This window comes from Trypanosoma cruzi, genomic scaffold (genome assembly GCF_000209065.1).
Source record: "Trypanosoma cruzi strain CL Brener 1047053517069 genomic scaffold, whole genome shotgun sequence".
Lineage (NCBI taxonomy): Eukaryota > Euglenozoa > Kinetoplastea > Trypanosomatida > Trypanosomatidae > Trypanosoma > Trypanosoma cruzi.
Window position 1 is genome coordinate 205,872 of NW_001849534.1, and position 12,504 is coordinate 218,375.

A 12,504-nucleotide genomic window follows, 5' to 3' on the forward strand; every position below is an offset into this window, starting at 1 on the left:
TCACTCTTGGAGGACATTGTGGTAATGGTCAATGCCTCGCAGAAACTTCTTCGCCGTAGTCCAGACTTTCAGCTTATAACGCCTTTGACGGACGCTGTGGATGTATTGCGGGCGACGGCGTTTCGACAAAAGTGGATTGACACCGTCGCAGCAACATGCAGGAGTGCGATGGCGTATCCATTCACTGAATTTCGCTTTCTGTCACCCTTGCCTCGAGGCTATTCGACAGGAGTTTCTGTTGCCGCTGAAGGAGAGGTGGTCCAGCGATGTATACAGACGGCTGAGACCATTCAACGGATTCTTCGGGTATTTGTGAATGCTTCCAACAGTGGCCAGTGGCAGTTTCAGCAACTCCTGTACCACGGCCTGAGAAATGAAAAAAAATCCGCAGAGGGATTAGTCTCCGTCAACTACAATAGTCGTCACATCACCGTGTGTTGTGGGCTCTTTTACTATCGTGTGGAAGTACTGGATGAAGATGGGTTTGTGCTGGATACGGTGATGATTGCAGAGCGTCTTTGGGCCGTTCAACAACACGCAGACCGAAATAACCGTGAGATTTGTGAACACAAATTATTACCCGATGCGCGGGAGGATCTCTTTGCATTCTATCAACTTTTGGGCTCCCTGACAGAGATTGACGGTGTGGAATGCGCCGCAGTCTGGGAACGCTTGAAGAACACCGAACCTGCCAATGCGGCTTCTCTTGCCGACATTGACACAGGTATATTCACGGTGATTCTCCGAACTCTCGACAATAAATCCGCTTCTGCCCGTTGGTACCGAAGTGCACTTGTGCTCGAAGAGAGGGAGGAGAAGGGTGTGCTGGCGGTGCGTGGACACTCAATTTTGATCCACGCTGATGATCTTCTGGAATTCCTCATGCGGGTCCTTTGCTGGGATGATGCCGCTGGCGGCATGAGCGACAAAAACAACAACAACAACAGCAACAAAGAAGGCGAGTTCCTCGGCACCGGGAGCGTCTTCAATAGTGATGGCAAGCTCCCACCAGGCGTGGAACATTTGGATTTGTGGCTGCCATGGAAGGACCGTAAACCGATGCGACCTTATGCAGTGGTCACACCTCCTCCACATGTGTTTCCACTTTCCATTTCAAGGGAGGATAACATCCCCTTTGCATATCTTTGCATGGCCGCTGTTCTTGCGGTGCAACGGGTTTTAACTCCCTTTACCGAATTTCCAACAGTTTTGGTTGCATTTCCTAACAGAAGAGGAGATCTTTCTGCCGCCTTGATGTATTCTTATGAAGTCGAGGAATTTATTCGCTCCTTTTGCGGTGGATCTGCACTGGTGGAGCGGCGAGCAAAAAGATATTTATTCCATAAAGCTGTACAGAGCCTAGCAGGAATGATTGATGCCTGTTTTCATGAACCATACCCCTACTATTCCATGGCAACGTTGCTTCTTAAGGAGGGAAAAGCGATTGGAATAGGTACTTTTGCGGATAACGCCATTTTAGGTACGGTGGATCTTTATGTTACAGTTGGCATGTTAGGCCCAAACAAGAAGGTGCTGGATTTTGAAACAAGTTTTCTCTTACCTTCACGGTTTGCGCTCATTTGCAGTGCATCAGAAAATATCTCACATAAATCATCTTCAAAGTGCCCATCGGATGCTCATTTGATATACGCCTCGCTGAGGGGGTCTGAGGGGAATGAAGAGATGTCAATGGGAGCGCAACTAGCGGAGTGCATAACGGATAAGATTCAGGAGCTGAGATCACTGGTTCTTAACGGGAACTCAATGTAAAATTTTTATTTCTGTTGCTTCTGCCCCGTTTGGCGTTATTATTATTATTATTGTTGTTGTTGTTGTTGGGGGCTGTTGACATGTACGAAAGCTTTACCCACTACAACAGCCGTCTTTTCTTCCATGACCCGCAACAAATGCCTCCTCACAGAGAGGCCGGAAGTTTATGTGTTTCCACTACGCCACCCAATCCTGATGATTTTTTCTTTTTCTTTTTTTCCTCACTGTTTGTGTGCGAGAATTGAGGTCTTTTCAGTGGTGTTGGTTCCTTCCCTTTTAATTTTTTTATTTTTATTTTTTCCTTGTTCTGTCTCTTTTTGTGTTCTTTGCCTTTTGATTTTGCCGGTGTTGTTGCATATCCCACTAACGGCAAGGCGATTGTAGGCGGAGGAGGAGAGGGGAGCCCGTTGGGAAAGAGCGAAGGGCGGCGTGGGGGGCTTTTTGATTTGGCCATGGAGTCATCAACCCTCGCAAACGCCATACCGTTTCCAGGGGGGAAAAATATCCTTGTTGCCTTGGAGGAGTCGAATCTGTACATATACTGCGATCTTTCACAGGACTTGGGTAGAACCTCCTCCGGGAAGAACATTCTCATTGCCACCACTGGCGGCAACAAGCCACTTGGTGCTACAAATGCCTTTCTGGGGCTTAATGTGTTCTGCAATATCACAGAAGGACCCAAGCTGACGGATGAGACGACGTCAAAACTAAGTGAGGTGGAAATTATGGGGTATTACTGCATGTGGCAAGTCAAGGGACATACGCTCTGTATGATGATTGACTTTGAAAATGCTTGGGAAAAGCTGGCGACCACAGGAAATTCCGTGGTCCTTGCTTCCTCTGGAGGAAACAAGGCGGTGGGGAAAACTGGAATATTGTGCGGGCTAAACTGTCACGTGCCTTTGGGCAAGAAATTCCTCATGGAGAAGCTTTCAACAATTGTTAACAATGACTTTGTTTCAGTAGGCGATACAGTGGAGTTGAACGAAGGCTTTGTCGTTCATGTAGAAAGCGAGACACAGGTCACTTTGCATTGTGAGTATGAATACACAATGGCAACAAGGCGATTGGCGATGCCTCCAGTTGTTATTGAAGGCGAGACTAGTCTCATATTAACGTTAAGGTTTGTTGATAAAAAGTTGAGAAGTGAAGAAAAAGTGGAGCAAATGAAGACGGAATTTGCCGTTTTGTCTCCAAAGTGGAAAAACCTTTTGCTACGGTACGGGCCCAATCACAACGGAAACAATAGTAGAGGGACTGTTGACTTTTATCTTCGTTTTGACCCTACACAATTTATCGGTCGCTCGTTCTCCGGGAAATCCCTGACGGTATCGTCATCCGGTGGCTGGTGTAGTATTGGGAATGAAATCTTCATTATGTTTAATGCGCATAAGCCGGCACCCCACCTGAGTCCTGCGGAGATTAGAAGTGCAGTGCAGAATGTGCTTGACTCACGACGAGTGGAGGAGATCACCTCGCTTTCTTTGAAGAAAGTTGAGATCTTGGTGGTGACCGCGCTGAACCTGAAGGGAAGTAGCCTGGCAGATGTGAGGGGTCAGGTGAAGGAAGCAGTGAAAGCGTACATGGGCAGTTTGAAGCTGTCCGTCCCATTTAAAATGGCCAAGAAGGCCGTCAATAAAGCGTTTGCCACGCGAAAGCGAGAGGAATTTGCGACGCTTTCCCTGAAGACTCTTTTGGCGGAGGTGAGCTCGGAGCTGGGAGCGGCGCACTGGGAGGAGGAGACTTTGAAGGCGCACGTCAAGGAGGCCGTCATGCAGTGCCTCTGGGGCGATGTTAGGCGAATTCGCGGTAAAGGAGGAGGTCTCCGGGAGTGTGGCACGAGGCTGAGCGAAGGAACCACCGAAAGGTGAAGTGGAGGAATTGTGCCGCAGTCTGTGGAAGGGTAGAAAATAATATATATATATATTGAAGATGATCCCCTCAGGATGGTTTGGTTGGGTGCTGTTGCGCAACAACTATTTATTTATTTATTTATTTTTTTTGGTTGGGCTGGCGGCTTCAACGGAAAAGTTATTTATCTATTTATTTATCACTACTTTTTGTCCTTCCCACGTCTGTTTTTTTCCTGATATTTATTTATTTATTTATTTATTATTATTATTATTATTATTATTATTTGAACTGGCGGCGATAGTTGTTGTGGCGCTGCGTTTCCAAACCCCAGGGGAGGGGGCGAAAGGGGAGGACGGAAGAAGAAGCAGGCAGGCCGAAGGAAAAGGGTGAACGGGGCCAACGCGAAACTGGCAACAACCAATGCGTAGTGTTTTGGAGAAGACGGACGAGGTGTCGGATGTTCCTGATGGGAAGAATATCAAGTACATTCTTCGTGGCACTAGAATCCTGAGGCTGATAGTCAACTTGGCCTCGGAAGGAGACCGCCACGGGGTTGCGAGGGCGCGCGGTGCACACATTGAGGACCTTCCGGTGACGTTGGACCTTAAGGTGCTATCCTTTGCTATGACTACGGAGGAACGGTTCCTGGAAACGGCGGAGGCGCTGAAGGAATTGACCGACGCAGGACTGAACACCAAATGGGCTGTGGATGAAAAGTTACTTATTTTAGTGATTGATTTATCGGAAGGGCCAAAAATGAGCGGAGAGCATGCGCCAGGACAGTCATTTGTTCTGGCATCTATTAGGGCGAATTCGCAGCTGGGCAAATCGGGGTTTCATGTGTCAATGAAATTACACTCCATTGGGGGCAAGATATGGCCGTCACTGCCATCGCCACGCGCTGCGTCCGAGGTGACTGAAGATGTCTCCCCTGCCATGAATGTTGCGAGAATGTTGGACTACAGTTTATCTGTCTCGCCACCACGAATGATGATGGATATACATGGGATGCACTCTGAACTGATTAGGCTTGATGAATTCATCACTTTGGATGTATCAAAGACGCCTCTTGTGAGTCTACGTCTGAACCTAGAGGGAAAGGATGGTCAATTGTTATGCTTTACTGGGGACATTCTTTCGGGAATCGGCATTAGTTTGAAGGTGCAGGTTTATAAAAAGACAGACTCGCCACCAGCTTTGCGTCGCCCAGGGAAGATGGAGAACATACATGTCTACAAGGAGGAGCTGCCTACAGGTGAGGATTTTCTCGTTGTGGAATTTGACTCTTCCAAGGGGAACCTTGACTTGTCTGGAAAACCCAGACGCAACATTAGCAACGCCACTCGTCTCTGCGTTAACAGCCGTTACGTTGTGGATTTTACAGCCACTGGCCCCATTGATATGTTGCCAACCTTCATGGAGGTGTATCAGAGCGTCGTTAATTATCTTGGGATGACAAGAAATCCGCTGCTTACTTTGAACATGCCGGCAGTGCGGGATGCGGTAGGAAGGGAGTTCCCAAGGTGCAAAATGTCACGAGAACTGAAGAATCTTGTTTGGGAGGCCGTGCGCTTATACATTGTTAGGAACTACGTACCCCATGAACTCTATGAGGTTTCAAAGTCCTCAGTAGCTCTACGCGTCGAGTAGGAGATGGTGGTGGTGCACGAGGAGAAGAAGGTTCAATCCCCCCTCAGTTGGGTACGTGAGTTGTGGTGTTCTGAATAAACACAGTTAAGCTGAGGGGAGGGGGGGTACGGGGCGGAAATAAAACGAACTCTCCTTCGGTTGTTGTTGTTGTTTCCCCCCTTTTTTTGTGTGTGCCTGTTTTTTTTTTTTTTGCTTTTGCTTTTGCGTCAATGTGGAAGTTCATTTTTTTTCTTTCCTGAATATTTGCAGAATTAAGTCACTTCCTCTCTATAAATATTTGCGTGTTTTTTCCTGCGCACTGACATGCTGCTGCGAACTGCACTTTTTTTCTTTTTTTTTTTTTTCCTTTTCTTCCTTCCAGCTTTCATCTCCGTGGTGGATATCATCAAAAAGGGTTTACTTCTGCTCCTCAGTCGTTACCTTTTTTTTTTTTTTTTGGTTTGGCTTGTTTTGTGTTTGTGGCATTTTATTTTACTTTTTTCTGTTTTGTTTTGTACAGTTGCCGACACGACGCCTCGTTCCAATCGCTTCAGGGCAAAACACGACATAAATACATCCATCCATAAATACATACATACATACGTAAATACACACATACTTTGGGGAGGGGAGGGGTAGCATTTCACTCCCATACCCATGGTGAGACGGACAGCAGGAGCGAGCAGAGATACTGCGCAGCAGCGTCAAGGAGGCCGGCGTGGCAGCGGGGGAAGAGAAACAAGAACGCCGTCGAGTGAGAGACCCACCTTACGCTGTCCCGAGTGCCTGAATGTTTTTTTAACATGGTCAAGGCTTACAGTACACCTGAATGCATCCGCGCATTTTTCTGCGAGGTGCGTGTCGTGCGATGAACAACTACGGTGCTACGGACCCACACATCCGCATCGTCATGAAGCTGCAACGGGGCATTCTGGTTTTTTTGGTATTTTTTACATACGTGGTGACTACAGGTTAGATCACCCTCCAGTGCTTTCTCACCCGCAGTACCGTTGTGTATGTCGCGTAACCTTTATGTCCTCCTTGCAGATTGCACTTCATTTACGTGCGGATCACGGCGTGACTGAGATTCCCGACGAGGCAGTATGTCTTACGTGCAACATTCGAGGAACCCTTGCTGATTTGGCTAAGCATAGGCTGGAGCGATTAATGATTAAAGAAGATGACGTGTTTGAAGTTCCCGGGTTTTCCCCCGCCCCGTATCTTGTGCGCTGGCCAAGACTTCCACCGTGGCCTTTGCAGGTAAGACCTTATGCAGTTCTCTACCAGTGTCCTATCTGCATCAAGGTTTTTTCCTCATGGGCCGCCATGGAGAATCACATCACGTCGAATGGTATTTGCCAATGCATGTTAAATCCGGTTGGTGTCCATCCTGGAAATAGGCCGCGTGGCGCTGAAGGCCAATCTTTCTTACCAGAGGAGTTTGAAGTTCTCTTGGATACGAGTGAGCCTGAAATGTTGTCACTTATCCAAGGTTATTCACCGGAATCCGGTGGTCCTGCCCAAGAGGATGGTCTTCTGCTAGCATTTCAATGTCCAGAGGAAACCTGTTCCCGCCTTTTTTTAACGCACGGCGAACTTCTGGAGCATATGGAGCAAGAGACTCACTTTCCTATTGAACAAGAAGAGCAGGCGGAGGGGGCGGCTCTAAATCGACAGTCATGGAAGTGGAATATCTCTGCCTATGAGGTGATGTGTTCGGCGAGGCGTCTAGTTGAGGATTTTGGCTTTTCCAGCTGCCCAGTCTGCCGTCGGGTGCTAGCGCGTGGTACGGAAGTGTATCACCAACAGTTGTTTCACCCAACGGCGCAGCCTTCTTTGCCCCCTCCTTCCGCCACCACGGATCCTACTAACACCATGACGACAACGACGACCACTTACGGTGCCACAGAGACGAACCCTTGAGGAGGTTGGAGCAGCACAAAACGAAAAGGAAGGAAAAAGAAAAAAAAGAAAAAGAAAAGAAAAAAGAAAAGAAAAAAAGAATATAAAAAAAAAAAAAGAGAGAAAAACGAGGCCCAAATTCAATCAGGAAGTCCGAAAGAGAGATGGTGAGGGAGGAGGGGAGGAGGAAGGGGGATAACGGGCAGGAAAAGAAGTATAATTTCTCTGATGTGTTTTTTTTTTTTCTTCTTTTTTCCTTTTTCCTTTTCTTTGTTATTTTCATCTTCAAGTGTTACGATTGATAGTTTCCTTTTGTTTGAGGATCCTTATCTGTTTCCTGGGCATGTAACTCAGATGGAGAGAATGGCGACGGCAATGAGAGAATTAAAAAAAAAAAAAAAAAAAGAGGGAGAGAGAGAAAGAGAATAATAATAATAACAACAACAACAACACAATGCAAGTGTTTTGTCTGCGCCACGGCATACCAAATCTTCTTCCCGACTTTGAAAAGGGTTTTTTTTTTTCTTTCTTTCTTTCGTTCTTTTTCCCCTTTGCCAACCTTTATGCAATGGTCTTGGATACATATTTACTCTGCCCTACGTCGGAGAAATGGAGTGGCTGGGTCATGGTATGTAAATTCATTTATTTGTTTACATACGATGTTCTTTTCCTTTTCATTTTCCTTTTTTTTTTTTTTTTTCTTTTTCCTTCCTATTCCGTTGTTGTTGTTGTTGTTGAAGTTGGGTCATTTTTTTTCTTTTTTCTGTTTTATGTGTTTTTTGTTTATTTTGGCATTTTTTTTTTTTCCTCCCCCTTTTCCTTTTCCTTTTCCTTTTCCTTTTTTTTCTTTTTGGATCCTGTTGTTTTCTTTTTTGTTTGTTTGTTTTTTATTTGACTATATTTTCTGCTACTTTTTTTTTTTTTGTGTGTGTGTTCGTTGTGTTTCTTTGGTCACTCTCTTGTGTTGTATGTATTCCGGTGTACGCCCATGTGTCTTTTGTGTGGTGGCGGTGGAAATCGTTTTTTTTTTTTTTTTTTTTCCTTCATTGGTCGCTTTGCTGACGGCAGTCGCGTGTATATATTTACATGCGTGCGTGTAAACTGCAAAGTACATGGACCGAGGACGGTTTAAAGGGATGCAACAATATAAAAATGTGCCCGTGGGATGGTGATGTTTACGTGCGTTAAAATGTAGTTCTGTATGTGTGTGTTGCCTCTTCCGCCGCCGCTAACACCACCATCACCGCCATCATCATGCGATATATTGATTTTCTGCTTTTTTTTTTTTTTTTTGATTTTTGGACCGTCCTCTTTTAATATTTCCCCCCACCCCCCTCCCCTCTTTTCTCTCTCTCTCTCTCTCTCTCTCCTACTGCGGTATGCACATTTTTGGTCTCTCGTGGACTTGATTATTTTGGCTTGGCGAATCTCCCAGTTTTCTGCGCTAATCGTGTTGAATGTGCGATCGGGTTCCATGCGCGTGTTTTACTTGTTGCATGCTCTTCTTTTTTTTTTTTTTTTTTTTAGTGTTTTAAGAGGGGACTGGGAGGAGGAGGAGGGGAGGAGGGGAAGAGGGGTTTGACCAAATTCTTTTTTTCTTTTTTTTTCTTTTTTGTCCTTCTTTTTTACGAATTCCTCTTTTTGTGTGGTGTACGCCGCACCCCTTCCCTTTTCCCCCCCTCCGTCACTCTCCACGCTGCATCGATGTGCGCATTTAGCGTTAACAGGTGGCCGGGGGGGAAAAGGGAAGGGGTGCTTGTGGTGAGGCGGTTAGAAATTAATAGTAATTAATTATATGGTGCCACTACTAATAAACAATAAAAATTAAAATATAAAATGAGAAAAAAAAAAAAAAACCGGCTGGACGGGACGAGGGGGTTTAATTTAAATGCGCCTGCGTCTGGTGTTATTCCTCTTTCTTTTCCACCGTGTGGGCCTCTTTTCTCACTCTCTCTTACTCTCGTTGTCTGTCTGTCTGTCTGTCTGATGATGATGATGAGAGGGGGAGATTTATTTGGATGGCGGTCACCGGGCGACGTGTTTTTTTTTTTTTTTTTTTTTATTATCTACGTGCTGTTTGGTTGGCCGTGTTTATTTTTGTGTGTCTTTTTTTTGTTGTTGTTTTTTGTTTTCTCTTTCTCCAGTGCTGTCGCAGTGTACGGAATTCTCCTCTCTTCTTTCCTTTCCTTTCCCTCTTTCTCTGTGTGAATATGCGACTGCGTTTTTCTGCTGGGCGATTAAAAAATTTTTTTTTTTTTTTTTTTTCCTGTTGTCCATATATATATATATATGTGATCTTACTTGTATCCCACACCCAAAACAGAGAAATAAGTTTTATTCCTGTTTTTCTTTCTTTCCCCCCCACCCACCCTCCCCACCCCCCACCTTCCTTTTTTTTTTCTTTTTTTTCCCTTTATTTTCCCGGTTGGGATGCGTGCATGTACGTGTCTTCACCCACCCACTCCCTTTTTTTTTTTTTTTTTTTTTTTGCGTCTTTTTTTGCTTGTTGGTTGGTTGTTATGCATGTATGTGTATATATAAATATTTTTTGCTTCATTTTGCACCAAATTTTGTGTCACCCTCCCACGCTTTTTGTGTGTGGGTGCACGTGTCCTTTGACCCGGGCATGTGCCTTTGGTGCGTGTCAGTCCGACGCATGTGGGGCGTCCGACACGTTTAAAAGGAATTCGGCCCCGCACGAAGTGAAGGAAGAGGGTTCGTAATTGTGCGAAAATGCATGTTTGGGTTTTGTTTGCTTGTTTGTGCTTATGGAGGAGTGGAGCAGCTGACATGCTTGCGAGGGAGAACATGTGAGCGGCGACTGGACAAACGGATTGCATCACGCAATAGGATCCAAGCAGGACGGGATGGGGGCGGCGTAGGGAGTAGGGAGGGTGTGTGCCTGGACACCAAAGCACAGTAGCCTATGCACTGGGAAGTGGAAAAAAGTAAAAAAAAAAAAAAGGTGGGGGGATGAGTTGGTGGAGGAGGAATGATAGCATTTATTATTTGTTTATTATTTACTGTTATTGTTATTATTATTATAGTGATCTGATTTTTGTTTTGTTGTTTTTGATGATCACTTTTTTTTTTTTTTTTTTTTTGTCTTCTCTCTGGCCTGCGTCGCAGTCGGTGGTGATGATTGTTTTTGTTTTATTTTATTCATCGGTATTGTTGTTGTACTGCGGCTCCTATTCCCGCGGTACTTCTCTTCTTCCATAACGAGGAGGTTACCCGTTGTGTGTGTGTCTTTTGTGTGTGTTTTTTTTCTTCCTTCTTGGTTCTGTTGTGTTGTTTTGTTTTATTTATTTTGAATTTTGCTCTGTTTCTTTGCGTGTGTGTGTGCGTGCGTGTGCGTGTGTATTTTTATATGTATGTTTACTGTGTGCTACCCAAACTTCTGTTCTAGTAATGGGGGGTCAGGGACGTTTATCGGGGCTTTTCCAAGATGTTCTTACCACCCGCTTCGTGCATCAAATCAGTTTATGTCCTTGTTGTTGTTACCGTTTTTTTTTTTTTTCTCTCTCTCTCTCTGTTCGGTAGTTTGCCTGCATGTGCGATGCGTACATGTCTCTCTAGCTTTCTCTGTGGGAGTGTGAGGCGGAGAAGTGAGGAAAGAGGGCAGGAGTTGCTATTCAGGGCAAAAAAGCGAAAAAGAGAGATATAGGAAGAGAAGGAGTGACTCCTGGGTTTGTGTGTTTGTGTGTGTGTGTGTGGACGCAGACAACAGGGTTGCAGGCACTTTCATTGTTCCCTTGTGTTTTCCATGGCTAGCGCGATTGATTCTAAAAATTACGACAGCCCGCCACCAAAAAACACCCACACACACATAAAATGGCAAGGGCGCAGGTGCTGCTGTTCTTTGTGTGCTATTACCTTTTTATTTACATGTTTGCATGGAGGTGTGTGATCCCTTTTAGTGGTTATTTGGAGAGAATGTGCAAAATTGACTAGAGCTCAATATGATGTCGAGTTCTGGTCAACCAATCTGCTTTTTAAAATTATTGGTTACCTGCCTTTTTGTTTTCAAGGATAGCGCGTTGTGTGGTAGCGGGTGCAGCTGTTTTTCTTTTTTTTTTTGCCCCGCAAATTTTTACGCCACAGGGATCCGGTGGTTGTGGGACTTTAACGACTGCCATCACGTGAGTTTAAAACGAGCCCGGTGGTCGTAGATTGGATTATGGACTAATCGGCTTACTGGTTTGTGTGTGTTTGGGGGGTAGATGGGTGTGTGGAGGTAATTCTTTGGGCGGGGGGAATATTGGGTAATTGTGGGCTTTAAGCGTGGCCTTCTTTTGTCTTGTGTGGTGCCTCCTTCTTTCACTCTGTGCGAGGCGGAGGGGACAGGGCCTCTGCCAAAGGGGTGTGTGTGTGTGTGCATGTTGTCTGCCTCTTTTTTTTTCCTCTCTCTCTCTTTTTCTTTTTTTTTTTATGGTGACACATTTCGATTTCTCTTACATGGTAGCGTTTTGGCGACGCGGAAAATGAGTGAGCCAATTACAGCTACGGATGACATGGGCAAATCGTTACGCTTGGCCCGGCGCTACGCAATGGAGTCTAACTACGAAGTTGCAGTAGCTTTTTACACGGGGCTTGACAAGGACCTCGAGGCATTCGCGCAGTGCTCCGGAAATGCCCCGGGGCGGGCCAGATGGGTATTACTGCGGGAAAAGGTTGCAGAGGAGTGTTCACTGGTGCGCTCCTTACAAGAAGAACTGAAGGCGCTTGTGAATCCAGCAGATGCGGCGCGGCTTGAACGAGTACAAAGGGAGGCTGACAGCACTCAATTGTCACAAAAGGCATCGTCTTCAGGCGCACTTTCGGCACGTGATGTTACCCCTGTGCGTGTGACAGTCGCACAACCTGCTTGCCCCCCCGCAACGCGTGAAGGAGTGAAATTTCTTTCTTCCCTCCCTCCGACGATACCGCAGTCGTCATTGGATGGCCCTGGGGTAAGGAATGAATTGCTATATGGCGACAAGGATCGCTTTGGCCCGGTTGAGGGGCCGACTGTGAGACAACAAAGATTCAACGGTGGACAACGGGCACCTATGCGCCATAATTTATCGAATGTGGCCTCTCGAACCAAGTCCGCAGGCAGCACGTCCAATCCATCCTCTCCTCATCGCTTAACGGCCAGAGCGAGGGTGGCTACACGGCGCACCGGTAGACCAAATGGGTGTGAGCGGAAGCCTCAGGGGCAACAGGTCTCAATTCCACGCTTTCCTGCGCGTGCCGGGGAGGAGGAATTGGTTTCTCTTATTGAATCGGATATGAATGCTGGACCCATGAAGGTGTCGTGGGACGATATAGCTGGCTTAGAGGAAGCGAAGGGTCTGCTAGAGGAGG

General features: G+C 46.0%; 5 protein-coding genes across 5 annotated transcripts, besides 31 other annotated features; all 5 read left to right on the forward strand.

Moving 5' to 3' along the window:
• Tc00.1047053508819.10 (hypothetical protein, conserved) lies at positions 1-1,770 on the forward strand (the record flags this gene model as incomplete). The annotated part of the gene is made up of 1 exon (XM_802117.1): positions 1-1,770. A coding segment is annotated over one exon (1,770 nt), but the record flags the coding sequence as incomplete, so codon positions are not given.
• Positions 1-12,504: a sequence feature (heterozygous, non-Esmeraldo-like haplotype).
• Positions 926-953: a microsatellite.
• Positions 1,805-1,838: a microsatellite.
• Positions 2,045-2,070: a sequence feature (AT_rich).
• On the forward strand, positions 2,223-3,641 carry Tc00.1047053508819.20 (hypothetical protein, conserved; the record flags this gene model as incomplete). Its single annotated transcript, XM_802118.1, has 1 exon — positions 2,223-3,641. One exon carries the CDS (start codon positions 2,223-2,225, stop codon positions 3,639-3,641), a length of 1,419 nt encoding a protein of 472 aa, XP_807211.1.
• Positions 3,678-3,698: a sequence feature (AT_rich).
• Positions 3,748-3,772: a microsatellite.
• Positions 3,880-3,908: a microsatellite.
• Tc00.1047053508819.30 (hypothetical protein, conserved) lies at positions 4,045-5,274 on the forward strand (the record flags this gene model as incomplete). The annotated part of the gene is made up of 1 exon (XM_802119.1): positions 4,045-5,274. The coding sequence occupies one exon, from the start codon at positions 4,045-4,047 to the stop codon at positions 5,272-5,274; it is 1,230 nt and encodes a 409-aa protein (XP_807212.1).
• Positions 5,597-5,627: a microsatellite.
• Positions 5,698-5,769: a sequence feature (T-rich).
• Positions 5,819-5,872: a microsatellite.
• Positions 5,911-7,176, forward strand: Tc00.1047053508819.40 (hypothetical protein, conserved; the record flags this gene model as incomplete). Its single annotated transcript, XM_802120.1, has 1 exon — positions 5,911-7,176. One exon carries the CDS (start codon positions 5,911-5,913, stop codon positions 7,174-7,176), a length of 1,266 nt encoding a protein of 421 aa, XP_807213.1.
• Positions 7,200-7,283: a sequence feature (A-rich).
• Positions 7,389-7,435: a sequence feature (T-rich).
• Positions 7,542-7,605: a sequence feature (A-rich).
• Positions 7,669-7,699: a microsatellite.
• Positions 7,818-7,861: a sequence feature (T-rich).
• Positions 7,904-8,048: a sequence feature (T-rich).
• Positions 8,176-8,195: a microsatellite.
• Positions 8,501-8,524: a microsatellite.
• Positions 8,658-8,680: a microsatellite.
• Positions 8,743-8,782: a sequence feature (T-rich).
• Positions 8,965-9,010: a microsatellite.
• Positions 9,120-9,141: a microsatellite.
• Positions 9,196-9,216: a microsatellite.
• Positions 9,401-9,420: a microsatellite.
• Positions 9,622-9,644: a microsatellite.
• Positions 10,158-10,200: a microsatellite.
• Positions 10,239-10,259: a microsatellite.
• Positions 10,406-10,483: a sequence feature (T-rich).
• Positions 10,487-10,517: a microsatellite.
• Positions 10,848-10,871: a microsatellite.
• Positions 11,535-12,504, forward strand: Tc00.1047053508819.50 (katanin, putative; the record flags this gene model as incomplete). The annotated part of the gene is made up of 1 exon (XM_802121.1): positions 11,535-12,504. A coding segment is annotated over one exon (970 nt), but the record flags the coding sequence as incomplete, so codon positions are not given.
• Positions 11,547-11,586: a sequence feature (T-rich).